The sequence below is a fragment of the Lycorma delicatula genome, chromosome 3 (genome assembly GCF_047948215.1).
Source record: "Lycorma delicatula isolate Av1 chromosome 3, ASM4794821v1, whole genome shotgun sequence".
Lineage (NCBI taxonomy): Eukaryota > Metazoa > Arthropoda > Insecta > Hemiptera > Fulgoridae > Lycorma > Lycorma delicatula.
The window spans coordinates 97,981,505-97,998,756 of record NC_134457.1 but is presented as its reverse complement, the minus strand read 5'-3'; the positions used below and the strand labels follow the sequence as shown (position 1 = coordinate 97,998,756).

Here is a 17,252-nt window from a genome sequence, read left to right as displayed (position 1 = left end):
TTCATTTCAGTATACCCTCTACATCCTACATCCCTAACAATTTGTTTTACATATTCCAAACGTGGCCTGCCTACACAATTTTTTCCTTCTACCTGTCCTTCCAATAGTAAAGCGACTATTCCAGGATGCCTTAGTATGTGGCCTATAAGTCTGTCTCTTCTTTTAACTATATTTTTCCAAATGCTTCTTCTTCATCTATTTGCCGCAATACCTCTTCATTTGTCACTTTATCCACCCATCTGATTTTTAACATTCTCCTACACACCACATTTCAAAAGCTTGTAATCTTTTCTTTTCAGGTACTCCGATCGTTGAAGTTTCACTTCCATATAAAGCAACGCTCCAAAGATATACTTTAAAAAATCTTTTCCTGACATTTAAATTAATTTTTGATGTAAACAAATTATATTTCTTACTGAAGGCTCTTTTAGCTTGTGCTATTCGGCATTTTATATCGCTCCTGCTTCGTCCATCTTTAGTAATTCTACTTCCCAAATAACAAAATTCTTCTACCACCATAACCTTTTCTCCTCCTATTTTCACATTCAGTGGTCCATCTTTGTTATTTCTACTACATTTCATTACTTTTGTTTTGTTCTTGTTTATTTTCATGCGATAGTTCTTGCGTAGGACTTCATCTATGCCGTTCATTGTTTCTTCTAAATCCTTTTTACTCTCGGCTAGAATTACTATATCATCAGCAAATCGTAGCATCTTTATCTTTTCACCTTGTACTGTTACTCCAAATCTAAATTGTTTTTTAACATCATTAACTGCTAGTTCCATGTAAAGATTAAAAAGTAACGGAGATAGGGAACATCCTTGTCGGACTCCCTTTCTTATTACGGCTTCTTTCTTATGTTCTTCAATTGTTACTGTTGCTGTTTGGTTCCTGTACATGTTAGCAATTGTTCTTCTATCTCTGTATTTGAACCCTAATTTTTTTAAAATGCTGAACATTTTATTCCAGTCTATGTTATTGAATGCCTTTTCTAGGTCTATAAACACCAAGTATGTTGGTTTGTTTTTCTTTAATCTTCCTTCTAATATTAATCTGAGGTCTAAAATTGCTTCCCTTGTCCCTATACATTTCCTGAAACCAAATTGGTCTTCTCCTAACACTTCCTCCACTCTCCTCTCAATTCTTCTGTATAGAATTCTAGTTAAGATTTTTGATGGATGACTAGTTAAACTAATTGTTCTGTATTCTTCACATCTGCCCCTGCTTTCTTTGGTATCATTACTATAACACTTTTTTTGAAGTCTGACGGAAATTCCCCTTTTTCATAAATATTACACACCAGTTTGTATAATCTATCAATCGCCTCCTCCCCTGCACTGCGCAGTAATTCTACAGGTATTCCGTCTATTCCAGGAGCCTTTCTGCCATTTAAATCTTTTAATGCTCTCTTAAATTTAGATCTCAGTATTGTTTCTCCCATTTCATCCTCCTCAACTACCTCTTCTTCCTCTATAAAACCATTTTCTAATTCATTTCCTCCGTATAACTCTTCAATATATTCCACCCATCTATCGACTTTACCTTTCGTATTATATATTGGTGTACCATCTTTGTTTAACACATTATTAGATTTTAATTTATGTACCCCAAAAGTTTCCTTAACTTTCCTGTATGCTCCGTCTATTTTACCAATGTTCATTTCTCTTTCCACTTCTGAACACTTTTCTTTAATCCACTCTTCTTTCACCAGTTTGCACTTCCTGTTTATAGCATTTCTTAATTGCCGATAGTTCCTTTTACTTTCTTCATCACTAGCATTCTTATATTTTCTACGTTCATCCATCAGCTGCAATATATCGTCTGAAACCCAAGGTTTTCTACTAGTTCTCTTTCTTCCGCCTAAGTTTGCTTCTGCTGATTTAAGAATTTCCTTTTTAACACTCTCCCATTCTTCTTCTACATTTTCTACCTTATCTTTTTTACTCAGACCTCTTGCAATGTCCTCCTCAAAAATCTTCTTTACCTCCTCTTCCTCAAGCTTCTCTAAATTCCACCGATTCATCTGACACCTTTTCTTCAGGTATTTAAACACCAATCTACATTTCATTATCACTAAATTATGGTCTCTATCAATGTCTGCTCCAGGGTAAGTTTTGCAGTCAACGAGTTGATTTCTAAATCTTTGCTTAACCATGATATAATCTATCTGATACCTTGCAGTATCGCCTGGCTTTTTCCAAGTGTATATTCTTCTATTATGATTTTTAAATTGGGTGTTGGCAATTACTAAATTATACTTCGTGCAAAACTCTATAAGTCGGTCCCCTCTTTCATTCCTTTTGCCCAACCCGTATTCACCCGCTATATTTCCCTCCTTGCCTTTTCCAATGCTTGCATTCCAATCTCCAACTATTATTAAATTTTCATCTCCTTTTACGTGTTTAATTGCTTCATCAATCTCTTCGTATACACACTCTACCTCATCATCATCATGGGTGCTTGTAGGCATATAGACGTTAACAATCGTTGGCGGTTTAGGTTTTGATTTTATCCGTATTACAATGATTCTATCGTTATGCGTCTTGAAATACTCCACTCTTCTCCCTATCTTCTTGTTCATCACGAAACCTACTCCTGCCTGCCCATTATTTGACGCTGAGTTAATTACTCTAAAATCACCTATTTAATGTAGATTAATCTACAAAGGAATGAAAATAAGGTTTTAACATTTCTAGATACATAACAAGAGGTATACCACACGCAAGAATATAATTATTAAGAAGAGGACAGATAATCTTACTAAACTATAAAATAGATATATTATATAAAATAGATTAGGCTGTGTAAAAACAATGTATAACTTTAAAACTATAGAACCTAGAAAGCTGAAATTTTGTATTCTAAATCTAAAAAAAAACAAATATGACCGGGAACTTATTACAAAGTAATAAAAAAACAATTCACTGTTTTTATTTTTGGGTTTTTTTTTACAGTAGGAACTAAAAAAAAAGTTTAAATGTTAAGTTAAAAATGATAAATGTTTAAACATCTCTGTCAACTTATTACGTCTGTGAAATGATATAAGTAATTTATTTAGTTATGCAGCAACTTTCAGAATAAAAGAATATTTAACTATTTTTGAGTGATTCTTGCTTTATCATTCTGCTGTTAAAAGTAAACAAATAAATTTATTTTGTAATAATAATATTACATGTAATTTTTAATATTGTTAGTAAAAATAAGTAGTATTTAATATGCTTTCACAAAGATTATGTGCAATATATGAATTAACAGTTTCACAATTTTTCTTTTTTTTGCTTGATGGAATTAATTTACTACAAAAGCTTTGAAGTTTGTATGTGGAAATATGGAAATGGAATTTTGTATCTTATTAAACAGGAGACATGATGTCAAAGTATCTCACCAGAATAAATATTAACATTATAAAAGTAATTGTTACTTTCTAAAATGTCTTTCCCCAAACTAATTCTTCAAATACCTTTCAAAATGCAGTATTATTTCAAGTCAAAAAGACTTGAGGGATTGGCACTGAATAAATAATTAATATTTGATAAGTTTGAAAAATTGTTTAATTCTCAAATGTTAAAGCATGAAAAGCAAGAAGAAAAAATGAGATATCATGTTTATATTCCTATTAAAATTACATTACTTGTTTATTTTTACAATACAATTTATTTTTATTGATTATATTATTTTTCAAACTGAAGCCCATCTACTTTTATTAAGCTTCCTTATCTTTTAATGAACTTGTAATATTAGTAAAAATTAGAATTATGTAAGAAATATCACATTACCATGTTGGAGGGAAATGAATTCAAACTGAATATATATGAAAATCTTTCAGCATATCTTTGGTATTCAGTAGAAGTAGCCACAGTGCCTTCGTCCATTAAATCACCAAGAAACATAATTAAATCTGGTTTAACATGACTGACAGCAGTTGAAAATGTTTTATACAAATACCTGAAAATGAAACAGAATAATAAATCAGAATTAAAATAAAAACAAAATACATACACAACAAGAATTCAAAATCTAAATGAATAACATAAGTAAGCCTGTATATATTTTTATAAAAAAGAAAAAGAATATAATGATAAAATAAATATAGAAATCATAGATATCATATACCAGAAATTTATTATTAAATTACAAAGTATTCAAGTCATGCAGACATCAATAACAGACTGGCACAAGTATGGAGAGTTTTCACACACAATAGAAGTCTTTTTTCTTTTCTTCTTCTGTTTATCCTCTGGAACGACTATAAGGTATTACTTCAGAAGCTGAATGAGGATGATATCTATGAATGTAAATGAAGTACAGTCTTAGGTCAACTATTCCTGAGATGTGTGGATAATTGAAACCCAACCACCAACGTGCACCAGTTTCCATGATCTAGTATTCAAATCCGTATAAAAGTAACTGCCATTACTAGGATTTGAACCTTAGAACTCTCAACTGAACCTTAGAAATCAGCTGATTTGCAATGAAGAGTTCACAACTAGACCAACCTGGTAGGTACATAATAGAAGTCTGCCTCTAGAGATACGACTGAAAATTAAAAATACTCTAAAAACATTTGTGTGGCATGCAGCAGTTTATCATAATAAAACAGACAATAAGAAGAGCAGATGGAAAAAAATAAAGCTCTTTGAAATTCATTTCAGGAGGATTTAAAAATTATTTGGATGAAGATAAATAAAAGGGTGAAGAAATTTGTAAAAACGTGAACTAGGTCAGGTTTATTAAGGTGAACAACCACAAAGGCTATTACTGTGGGAAACATATTTAATTAAAATTATATTATATTATTAATTAAAATTAAAAATTCCATGTATACAAAATATGAAGTCAGACTTTATATTTTGTATGTAGGCAATTTTTAATTTTTAGTTTACATTTACAATTTAAAATGTTGAATATTAAAAAAAAATGTTAGCTTTATTTCTGTTTTGATTTAATTGGAAAAGGATCTTTCAACAATTTGAAATCTCAATTTTAATTTTGCAACATACAATTTTAATTTTAATGTGTAACTTGCAAAGAAAGATTTGAAAAATTATAGAGCAACTGATGATGCAAGGTGCTTGTGAAAACACACTTGCTTGGATTATGGAATAAGGTAGGTGTCATCCTGTTTTATTTTATTTTATTAATTCTGTACTTGGGTTGATCGGATTAATAAAATATATAGAGATACATATATCTATATAAATAATTAGATATTCACAAGAGTTAATATATGAGGTGCGTAAATAAAGTAATGAGACTGGTTCAGAAAAACTTTTTATTTACAATCCAATTAAACATGGACTATATCACCTTTGAAATAGTTCCCTTGGGAAGCCACACAATGCTTCAAACGGTTTTCCCACTCTTCATAGCAGTGTTGGAACTTAGAAACCAGAATATCCTTCAGATGATCAGTTACATTTTTTAAAATGTTTTCTATTATTCCAAAATGGTGTCCATTGATGTGTTTTTTAAAGCCAGGAACAGGAAAAAGTCGCAGGGACTCAAATCAGGTGAAAAAGGTGGTTGAGGAACAACAGGAATGTTTTTCTTTACCAAAAATTCATTAATTACGAGTGCAGTGTGACAAGGTGCATTGTCAAGATGTAACATCCAGTTGCCTTTGATGCCTGATATCACATATTAAAGAAACAAGTTAGCATGGTTTTGATTTGCTCATTTTTGCTTTTTTTCAGACGTGGTGAGTTTGAAGTGTGTCACTCCTTGCTCTGGCGTTTTGTTTCTGGGTCATATTCAAATATCCAAGATTCATCACCAGTAATAACAGTTTTTAGAAAATCAGGATAAGTTTCAATTCGCCGTAGAAGATTGTAGTACACTTCCACCATGTTGTTTTTCTATTCACAGTGACGTTCTTTGGGACCAATTTTGCACAAACTTTTTTCATGTCCAATTCATTTATCAAAATTTTATGGACTGCGGTATGATTCAAACTCAATCATTCTGACAGTTAATCGCTGGTCATACCATATCAAGTTTCTGATTTGCTCAACACTGTTGTCACTTTTTGACGTTAATGGTCTTCCAGAGAGTGGATCGTTTGCAACTGATCCTGAACATCTGAAAATGAAAATGCTCTAAACCAGCTAAAAACTTGGGCTCGTGACAGAGCGTCATTTCCATATGCCCTTTTCAATTTTTGAAAAGTTTCAGTAGCATTCTCACAGAGTTTAACACAAAACTTGATTGCACAATGTTGCTCATAATTAGTATCGCTCATTTTTGTAACGCACGACAAAAACTTGTTTCACAAAAAGTGTGTTTACATCTCATGTGGCAACGATAGACTAAAAATATTAGTATCTAGTATAAATCAGCTATTCATATAACTATATGTTTACTAGTAACTTTACAGTGTTGCCATCTTGGCTGCCAAAAAAAAAAGTAGTCTCATTACTTTATTTATAGATCTTGTATAATATATCTGATGGTGTATTTCTCATCCTCATTAAAAAAATGTAACTGTATCTTTCCCTTTATTCCTAAAAATTTATTTGATAAATCTTTATCTTAAGATCATTTTCCTATGATTTTGAAATCAGATTACGTTACACCTACACATAAATCTGGTGAATGCAATCTTTCTAATTATAGATCTATATCAATTCTGAGTGTTATTCCTAAAACAGTTGAATCAATAGTAAGTAACAAATATAAAGCAGTGTTTCTCATCCCCTGGTCGGTAGGATCAGTGCCGGTCCACGAGATAATGCTACCAGTCCCTGAAAAAACGGGTCCACAAAAACATTAAACTATAAAAATATGAGAAAAATGAACATTAAAAAAATTCAACGGTAATATAAAATTTATGTATTACAGTTATTTAATAATGTTCTGTATATACACACTGGCGAATACTGATGCAGGTTTAATTTATTGAATACATTGTATTCTTTGTATAATCAGCAACAACAAATTATCTTGCAACGCATAAAGTGTAGTAGGGGAAAATAACAAAAAAACGTGGCACTGATGAGTGTGGCTTTGGCGGTACCTTTGTTTTATGACTTAGCTACACACATGTACATTTGAAAACACTACATTTACAATTACATGCTTTACTTTACGCAGTCGACTACTAGTGGTATAGTGAAGTGGTTTACTTTTAATTATTGCAAAACCAAAAATTTTTATTCCTGTTAAAATGAGTAAAAAAAAACAAGGAACATAATTTTTTTTGCACTGAAATTTTTACTCCAGGAAAAGGTAATAATGAAAAATCGAGTGAAATAGAAAATGAATGTCCATTAAACAAAAAATTAAATCTTTCACAAGAAGCTACAATAATGAGTACTTGGAATATGGTTTTATACTTTGGCCAGATTCTACGGAAGATAATGTACATATTATGTAAGGAAATTAAGAATAATGATAACATGAAACCATCCAAAATGTTGCGACATTTAAAATCAAGGCATTCTGAACTAGAACAGAAACTGTTGGAATAATTTGAACGACAAAAACAAGAATTTAATCTCCAAAAGAAAGAAATTTAAAGAAACTTTTATTCAAAACAAATCGCAATTCAAATGCTCATATTTAGTTGCATTATGTATAGCCAAAACAAAAAAAAATCATTCACAACCAAAGAAAATTTAATTAAACCAGTGTTAATTGATATTTGCATTGAAATGTTTGGACCCTCAGCTGCAGATCAGATCAGATCAATGATATGATTAGTCATTAAATTGAAACTCTATCTAAGTATTGAATACCAGTTAATAAAAAGTATTAAAGAATCACCAATGTTTGCCATCCAGATTGACGAATCATATGATAGTTCCAAAAAAGCTATTTTGCTCTACTATGTTTGGTACACTGACTATTCTTCTAAAGAAATTAAAGAAAAATAATTATTTTGTAAAGATTTAGATTCCCATACAAGTTCCAAAATTTTTTATCCATTGAAGTCGTAAATTAATAACCATTCCTTAAACTGGAAAAATTGTATTGGTCTATGTACCAACAGAGCAGCAAACATGACAGAAACATTGCAGAGTAACAAAAAGGATTCAAAAAATCGCTTCTCTGGACATATTACTAACATATTGCATAATACTTCACCAGCACTTAACAGCCAGAAATATGTCAGCTGAATTAATTGATGTTCTGGAATCGACAAAAGTTGCTAATTTTGTAAAGAAAAGTGATCTTAACTCTCGATTATTTGCCATTCTTTGTCAAAAGGTAGGAGCAGAACAGCAACATTTCTTACTTCATGCTGAAGTAAGATGATTCTCGTGAGGAAAAGTGCTTATCAAACTTTATGAATTAGAAAGTGGAGATATTTTTGGCAGAAAAACAATCTCTGTATTAAAATATTTTTCCAATATTTATTGGATTGCGAAACTGTCATATTTAAGTAACATATTTTCTTATATAAACAACTTAAATTTAAGTTTGCATGGAAGTATGACAATTACATTTAATTTATTTAACAAAATTGATGCATTCAACAAAAAAAATTAATTTTGGTTAAAAAAATTTAAGAAAATAATCCTGATGTATTTAATTCTTATTGCAATTTTATTACCACACAGAAGGAATTAATAGTTGATAATCTGAATCTAAGTCTGAACATAATCTGAATACATATCAACAAAAATCATAATCATAATCTGAACAAGTCAACATTTATAGTCATTACATGATAGATTTGAAAAATATTTCTCTATAAACATAAACTTGTAAGAGATGAATGCATTTATGGATAACCAATCCACAAACATAAACTTGCAGGAGATGAATTTATAGATAACTAATCCTTTTATTGAGAATTGCAATAACATAAATTTAAGTAACGAAGACCAGAACGTCTCTTGAAAGCTGAGTTGAGACGTAACATTAAAAAACAAATTTTCAACTATGAATTTAATTAAATTTTGGATTGAAATAAAAAATGAATATCCAAATTTACGTAACAAAGCTGTGAAAATGCTACTTCCCTTTGCAACCACAAATTTGTGTGAAGCTGGATTCTCTGCTGACACTTATTAAAACTAAAACAAGAAGTGGTTTATCAATAAATTCATCTCTTTGATTAGGTTTAATTAATTTACAACTAAGATTGAAACAACTGTACAAAATGAGCAACAACAAATGTCTCACTAACTTTCAATATTTACAATTAGTTTGTTATAATGTAATTACTACATTAGTTTTAATTGTAATTGTATTTAAAAAATTAGTCTGTAGTTCCTATTTAAATAAAACCTATATTTATTTTCTGATTTTCATTTATATATTTTTTTGTTGTTTACAAACAGAAATGATACAAATTAATATTATGTATACATAAATTTAATTACTAATAAAATAAAAATATGATTATAAGTATTTTTTTCTCTCATCAAAAAATCTATGCTGAAGGGGATCTGCTGGTCCCTGTAAATTTTTCTATAATTTTAACAGTCCACCATAAAAAAAAAGGTTGAGAAACACTGATTTAAAGTATTCATTTTTCCTTTTTTGACTGACAGACAGTTTGGTTTTATTGAGAAAAGAAGTATTTATATTATTTGGCATGTTATTCGATATTTTGGATTCAATGGAAAATGGTTTTTAAGTTGGTAGCATTTACACTTATTTAAGTAAGGCATTTGATTCTATTAATCGTATTATTTTATTTCATAAATTTAAATATTTTGGAATTACTAGACCATTATTACTGTAGATTGAAAGTTATCTGAAAGACAGAATTCAATAAGTCAAATAAAAACAGTATATATCTAATGAAATCTTAGTTTTGTCAGGGACCTCTCAGGTTCCCATCTTGGTCCACTTCTCTTTAACATTTTCATAAATGATAATAGGTCAGTTATTTATGGTGTAATTTTTTTAATATTTACTGATGATTTGAAAATCTTCAAATTATACAATCAAATTTTGATACTGTTAATTTTCAAATCTCTTTGAATGAGATTTATAATGGGTGTTTGAGAAATGATCTGTATTTCAATATTTAAAAATGTAACACCATAACTTTCTCTAGGTCTAAGCAAATAAAAATTCACATTTAACGGTCTGAATGGTGTTAATTTTGGGAAAGTTGACTCTACAAGAAATGTAGGTATAATTTTTGATTTTAAAATTAGTTTTAATTTTTATATTGTAAATAAATCAAACTAACAATTTTAATTTATTAAAAAAATTTGTAAAACTTTTCACTCTACTCTTAAAAAAAGCGTTTATACATGCTTTTGATAAGATCTATACTGTTGTATGGATTCACTCAAGCTTATATTAAAAGACTTGAAACTGTTCAACATAAATGTTTTAGAATCATAGCCATGGTTAACGCGTCTTACCAAATCAGCTGATTTGGAAGTCGAGAGTTACAGCGTTCAAGTCCTAGTAAAGCCAGATATTTTTACATGGATTTGAATACCAGATCGTGGATACCGGTGTTCTTTGGTGGTTGGGTACACACATCTCAGGAATGGTCGAACTGAGAATGTACAAGACTACACTTCATTTACACTCATACACATCATCCTCATTCATCCTCTGAAGAATTATCTAAACGGTAGTTACCGGAGGCTAAACAGGAAAAAGAAAGAAGAATCATAGCCATATGTATGAATCTGATGAACCACAACTACCTAAACATTTCCTCTACCGTACAATTAATGTTACTGATTGTAACTACTACTGAATAGTTTAAAATTTATTCTAGAAATTTTATGGCTAGAATATCTAGACAAAATAGAACATTTGCTATTAATATTTATAGATTAAATTATAAAATAAATAATTCAATTACAAGAACATACAGTGTTGTTAACAGTTACAAGATTCATTTATTTAACTCAAAAATGAGCGATATACTTACAACTTTATTCTTAAGTACAGATAATTTCAATTTTATGTAAAATTTGTTATAGTTTGCATCCTAAATAATTATATAATTTGGAGTTTCTATATTTCTCATGTTTAAATGTACATATATTAATGTTTTATTTCAATTGGACAAATATGAGGTGTGTTCAAAGTAACAAGAATTTTGAAATTTTGCAGATTAGTTGATTCTTGGGATTTTTCGTTGTTGTATTAGTAAACATGTCTAAAAAGTATCCGTACATTTTTACCCATATTGGATGTTTAGTCTGTTGTCAGCTGTCAAAAGGATAACACATGTTTTCGTATGATCGGCAATTTTTATTTGTATAAATAGGATCATAGAATTTGTATTAAATTTGCTATAAGAATGGAATAAAGTGTAGCAATGTTTTAAAAATGTTAAATATTGCTTTTGGTGAGTCTGCTATGAGTAAAGCAAGGGTTTACGAGTGGTATAAGCATTTTTAAGAAGGTTGTGAAGATCTTGAAGATGATGAGCACCCTGGGTGCTCCAGCACATCAACTGGTGAAAATGTGGAAAAAGTGAAAGAAATAATTATGAATGATCGCCGAATCACAATCAGAAAAGTCAATGATGATGTTGGGATATCAATTGGCTCATGCCATGAAATTTTCTCGGATTTTTTGGGTATGAAATATGTAACAGCAAAATTGGTTCCAAAATTGTTGAATTTTGAACAAAAATAGCGGCAAATGGAAGTTGCGCAGGAGTCGCTAAATGAAGCCAACAACAATGCAGAAATACTGAAACGTGTCATAACAGGTGATGAAACATGCGTTTACAGATATGATGTTGAAACTAAGGCTCAATTGTCCCAGTGGAGGCATTTTGGATCACCAAGACTGAAAAAAGCTGGATAAGGACAGTCGAACATGAAGGTTATGCTCTCTGTGTTTTTCTTGTGATTTTAATGACATCGCCATTAAAATCGAATCGGTAATAAGGAGTATTAGCTACAAGTTCAACGCTGTTTGCGTGAAGCAATCCAAAAAAAAATGCCCAAATTTGTGGCAAAACAATTTATGGCTTTTGCACCACAATAATGCGTCTGCTCGCATTTCATTGCTTGTTCGTCAATTTTTGGCCATGGTAATGATACCCCAGCTGCCATATTTGCCAGATATGGACCCGTGTGATTTTTTCTATTCCCAAAAATAAAGAGAACCTTAAAGGGCCGTCATTTTATAAGCATAGATGAGATTAAAAGCGAATCGCTGAAACAGCTAAACATTATTCCAAAGATCGAATTCCATAAGTGTTTCGGGGTTTGGAAAAAGCACTGGCATAAGCGTATAATATCTAACAGGGACTATTTTGTAGGGGATAACATTAATGTAGATGAATAAATAAAATTCTTTCGAAAAAACCAAAAATTCTCGTTACTTTTTGAACACAACTCATATGTCTGCGTATTTGATATAAATAAATAAACTGTACCGAAAACATTAGATTAATATAAAAATATATAAATTACAAATAACATATATCTAAATTGAGAATGTATTGGGCGCTCCCCACAAAAATGAAAAGCAAGAAGGCCATGTATTAAGATGTCCCAATTAATTTTGTGATATAAAAAATGTGTAGAAGATAAAAACTTTAAGCGAAAACAAAGACTGTAAAATATATAAAACAGATAATTGAGAATGTACGATAATAATATTCTACAGTTATGAGATCCTTTCTTATAAAGTATTCTCACTGATGGCATGCTCCCAAATTAAAATATACAATATTTACACTGGAGTATTTATATTAGGTATTATTACTAATAAACAACAAACTCTGTAATATTCAATCAGCCTAGCGTAAAATTCTTAGGATAAAAAATGAGGTAGGGCATTCCAGTTTTTTTAAAAATATTTTTATTGTTATAGTTGATAATTTAGAAACAACAGTTTCAACATTAAACAGCATGAATGCAGAATGGAGAAAAATGATGAAAATACGTATGACAATGATAGTTATTGTAGAAGTTTTTATTCAAATTCTGCTACAAAACTCAATGTAGCAGAAGACTTATTCTTATTAAATTATGTCTCAATTAACTCAGAGATATATGTCCAAAGTTTGATAACCCTAACTATCATTTTCGACTAGTCCGTTAAATAACTTACAATTACTTTTTGAGTTCTTATAAACAAGATTTTCAAAATAGTTGCCAGTTTTTTGTCCGAGCTCAACCATCATGATAACTTATTCTAGTTTATTTCCTTTTTTTTGGGGGGTAAAAAACAACACTTCCATTTTATCATCATCTGGGTCAAGATAATAATAATAAGATCCTTCTTGGATATTAAAATATAAGAAATAGGGTTAAAACTACAGTGAAAACAAGATAATAATAGCAATAAAATTGAAATAGTAAAAGAAATGCAACAATTAAGATAATATAAGTAACGTAAATAATATAAAAATTTATGATAGGTTAAATCTTATTAAGTACGAGTTAAATTTTATTAATTCTTCTTAGAAGTAACAACACCCTGTCTAACAGTATATTCTTGTCATTTCCTACGAAGCACCAGATATCCATCAACAATTTAAATTTGCAATGTTAAGGCCACATAACAAATGCAATCCACAAGGATCTGGTGAACAGTCAAGCCAAGTCACATTGGATGCACAGTATGCCCTCTCTGCTGACATCAGGTATCTGTGGGTAGCTATGGTATTTCCTAATAACAATTGGTACAGGACCACTTCCTCTCGACAAATCTTTCTGCATGTTGAGTCCCATCATGGTATCTTTGTTACATCAGAGTTTATTATCAGCAGCAACATCCCAAACCTGTAGGGTAAGATACCCGCCTTGTGATGCTTCCGGTCACCCCCCTCCCTGTTCCTAGCCATACTCTATCAGCGGTAGCAGTCCAGTCAGCTTGTTACCTTCTTAGAACTGTATGATTAATAGAATCGGTAGTTGTAACTGGAGTGGTGAAAGGCAGCTGGATACATGCATCTTTAGCAGTGTAATCTGCACGTTCATTACCCAGGAGTTCCACATAACCTTTATGACTTGGGGAGTTAAACCAGAAGTGGTTCTAAGTGCCATAGTTGTCAACTTCATTTAGGTATGCAAGCATTCTTATTAGAGAGAAATAAAGGACATCTTCCTTATTGCAAGACTCCTTTAAAAAGAAAAGCTTAATGTAGTTCCAATTAAACTTTTTATGAAAAATATATCCTGAAAATGTTTAATTTTTCATAAATGGACAGAGAAGTAGTCTTTTCTCTATAAATGCAATAAAAAATTGAAATAATAAATTTATCATATCTTTTTCACATAAAAAAACGATGGTATGTGGGTTTGTTTGTATGTGCTCACATTTTTATTTTAGCTGCTATTGGCACAAAGCGAACCAATTATGGTGTGCCAGGTAGCTGCCCACAGCGCACAAATGATTCATTCATTTGAACGATTTATACTTCTTGATATGAACAATTTATCTACAATTATATGTGTATTTTTGGGATAAAAAAGGTAAACAATGGGGTTTTGTCTCCGTTAAAAAATCACAACTCAAGAAACAGCTAAAAATGTTCAGGATTCTGAAGCTTTTCATTGTAAAAGTTTTTGATGTTAGTACAGTAATTTATGAAAGTTATTTTGTTACAATTGGCAAAAATATTTATCAAAATCATGTGTGATGAAACATAAAACATGTAAAATTTTCGCTGCAGGCCGCAGGCCTGCCTTTTTTCAAGTAAATTTTATCAAAATTGATTTGACCAGATTTAAGAGCTGCAAGAGCAGACATAAATTGAATGAGGAAATGAACTAACTGGCTCTAGTTTTATATTAAACACTGTTTGGAGACGTTTTGAACAATATTTCAATTTTATTTTTATGTAAATTTAATTGTATAACTTCATTATTCCAATCAGAGAATTCCTGAGGCCAATCACAGTATGGATGCCAACAAAAATAAAATGCCCACTTTACACTAAACCTATGAATGTCACTAAAAACTTAATATTAATTTTGTATTTCCAAAGGAATCTGGCTAATGAAGAAACTCAAGGAATATCTCCCTTGTACACAGGAAACTAATTCTTAAGCAATATTACCTAAAAAATGTTTAATATAAAATGCACCAAGTAATGCAAAAATTTTTATTATTTATATATCACTTACATATGGCATAAACCACACAGTATTCACAAGAAATCAGTCATGTCATACTGATTAATCTGATTTGGTTGCAAATAATACTGTAGAAATTTTAATTATACCATCTACCATCTAATAAGCAGATATTTGGAAATGTCTTATGTGACACCATTATACAAACATAAATTTGTTCCTATAGTTTGGCTACATCAACAATAATTTGATAAACTTCAGTTTGATGAACTGTTCACAGTTCTATTATGATATTTAAATAAACTCTGTACTACAGAGACCAAAGCAGGGGCAGCAAAGCCAATTAACAGTCATTTTATATGCAGTGGACTTGAACCTAAGTCCTGCAGAACAATTATTTTGAAAACAACAAAAGGTATTATGAAATTTAGTAGTACTAGAAAAAAATGTATCACACAGATTATCAGATAAACAGCTACATCTTAATTGCAAGCAGTCAAGTGTCCATGACAATAAATGAATACAAGCAAAAAGTAAACATTACAGGTTTACATAAGATAATATAAACGATAAGTTCCTACCTATCACTGTCCCATCTCGCTATCCAAGATTCAGTTTTTTCTCCTAGAATTTGTGGATCAGCCACAAGTAAAATCTTGTAAAACTCCTTAATATCACCGCACTGCATATAAGGCCAGTTCCAGGAACTCAACACATACACAAACCACTCATTATATACAACACAACACCACACAAAAAGCAAACTAAGCTTTATAAAGGATATTCTGAAAAAAAAAGGAATATGTTATTTGAAAATAAACTGTGATCAACAATATTAATAGCCAGGGATGTAAACAGTTTATCACACATTTCACTTTATTATCATTCATAAGTTACAAAAAAGTAAACACGGTATCCTTCAATAAAAATATTTTTCATTAAAAACTTGATAAAAAAATCTTTCATCCAAAAATTATTCTTGTGATGAATTAATGTGCATAGAGCCAATTCTGAAAGTTATATAAAAGAATCTTTGCAGGCATCATCATCACTGAATGAAACACAAACTTAAACTATAATTGACAAAAGTACATATAAACTACATGAAAATAATGAACCATACAAAACTATTTGCTATTAAAACAACAGAATATGGTAACCTAAAGGTATCACCAGTTAATGTCAGAAAGGAGCAGCAGAATAATTACAATAATAAATTGGTCAGTAGTATTTAAGAAGTACCACACTAAAGTTTCCATTCAGTAATTTAGAATATTTAATTGAGAAAATCAATCGGCAACACCAAAAAAAGTATAGTCACAATGGTGTCAATAATGGTGTTACAGGTGTTAAATGACTGCAGTGTAGTAAACAATATTTTCAAATTTGAAAATTAGTGTTATAGTACAGATACACGAAGAATGTTCTTTATTAGATTAACGTAATCCTATACCGTGACAAGTGTACACTTGGACTCATGAAAAATAAGTTCAGGGCTGGAATGTCATAATTTAAATGAAACTTACTCTAACGGCAATACAATAAAAACATATAACTTATACCTACTCAACAACCGCTACGAATTCAACCCAAACAAGAGGTTTAAGTGAAAAATAATACAGCGGACATGTAAATGCAGTATATATTTTATACATTAAAATAATGATAACGATCACAAACAAATTGCAAGGAAACATAAGGGCTAAAACACTTTTAACAAACTGATCGGTAACTTACTTCTTCTTGAATGGCATTAAAAACATAGGTAAAAATAGGTTATAGAGAAAGTCAATAAAATATAATCAGCTTCCTGAACACAAATAATGCGGCATAATAAAAAACATGTAAATAACTTTTATAAAGAGAACATACAATTGAAGATTACAAACTGTAAAATTAATTTGCGTCACCAAATTACAGCAAAACAATCCATTCTCCACTACTACCTGATACCTAATGTTCAAACACTTGTGTCACGAGCACGCGATCGGCTCATTTCGGGCGAGTTCGTGGCTCCTCACCGACAAGTATGTTCATACACTAGCGCTGTCCTTTGTATTTATTATAACCCAATTGAAGAGTGTGCTATGAACACACCAACCTGGTTAACAAAATTAATGGTGACGTACATAAATTTAATTTAAATGCATATCGATTTTTACTGTAGATATTGATACAAACACCAGTCAGGTAAATTATTCAACTTTACCGTAATGAATAAGTAACCAAACGTTCAGATGACGCGGAAATCATCCACTGAAACTTCTTCTGAGTGCAAAACACGT

At 30.5% G+C, this 17,252-nt stretch overlaps 1 protein-coding gene across 4 annotated transcripts in view; it reads right to left on the bottom strand.

Moving 5' to 3' along the window:
• Mppe (Metallophosphoesterase) overlaps window positions 1-16,967 on the bottom strand; it is a 54,918-nt gene extending 37,951 nt beyond the window's left edge. For 2 of the 4 annotated variants that reach the window (XR_012755716.1, XM_075360212.1), the window contains exons 1-3: window positions 16,705-16,966; window positions 15,549-15,752; window positions 3,778-3,946 (exon numbers count right to left, since the gene is read on the bottom strand). Coding sequence is in view for 3 of the 4 variants with exons in the window: in XM_075360212.1 (XP_075216327.1) it covers window positions 3,778-3,946; window positions 15,549-15,752; window positions 16,705-16,730 (399 nt within the window). In the remaining variant the exon portion in view is untranslated. Of the gene's footprint in view, window positions 1-3,777; window positions 3,947-15,548; window positions 15,753-16,704 lie in introns of all 4 variants that reach the window. The other 2 variants (XM_075360213.1, XM_075360215.1) reach the window with 2 other exon arrangements.
• Between the last annotated feature and the right edge of the window lie 285 nt (window positions 16,968-17,252).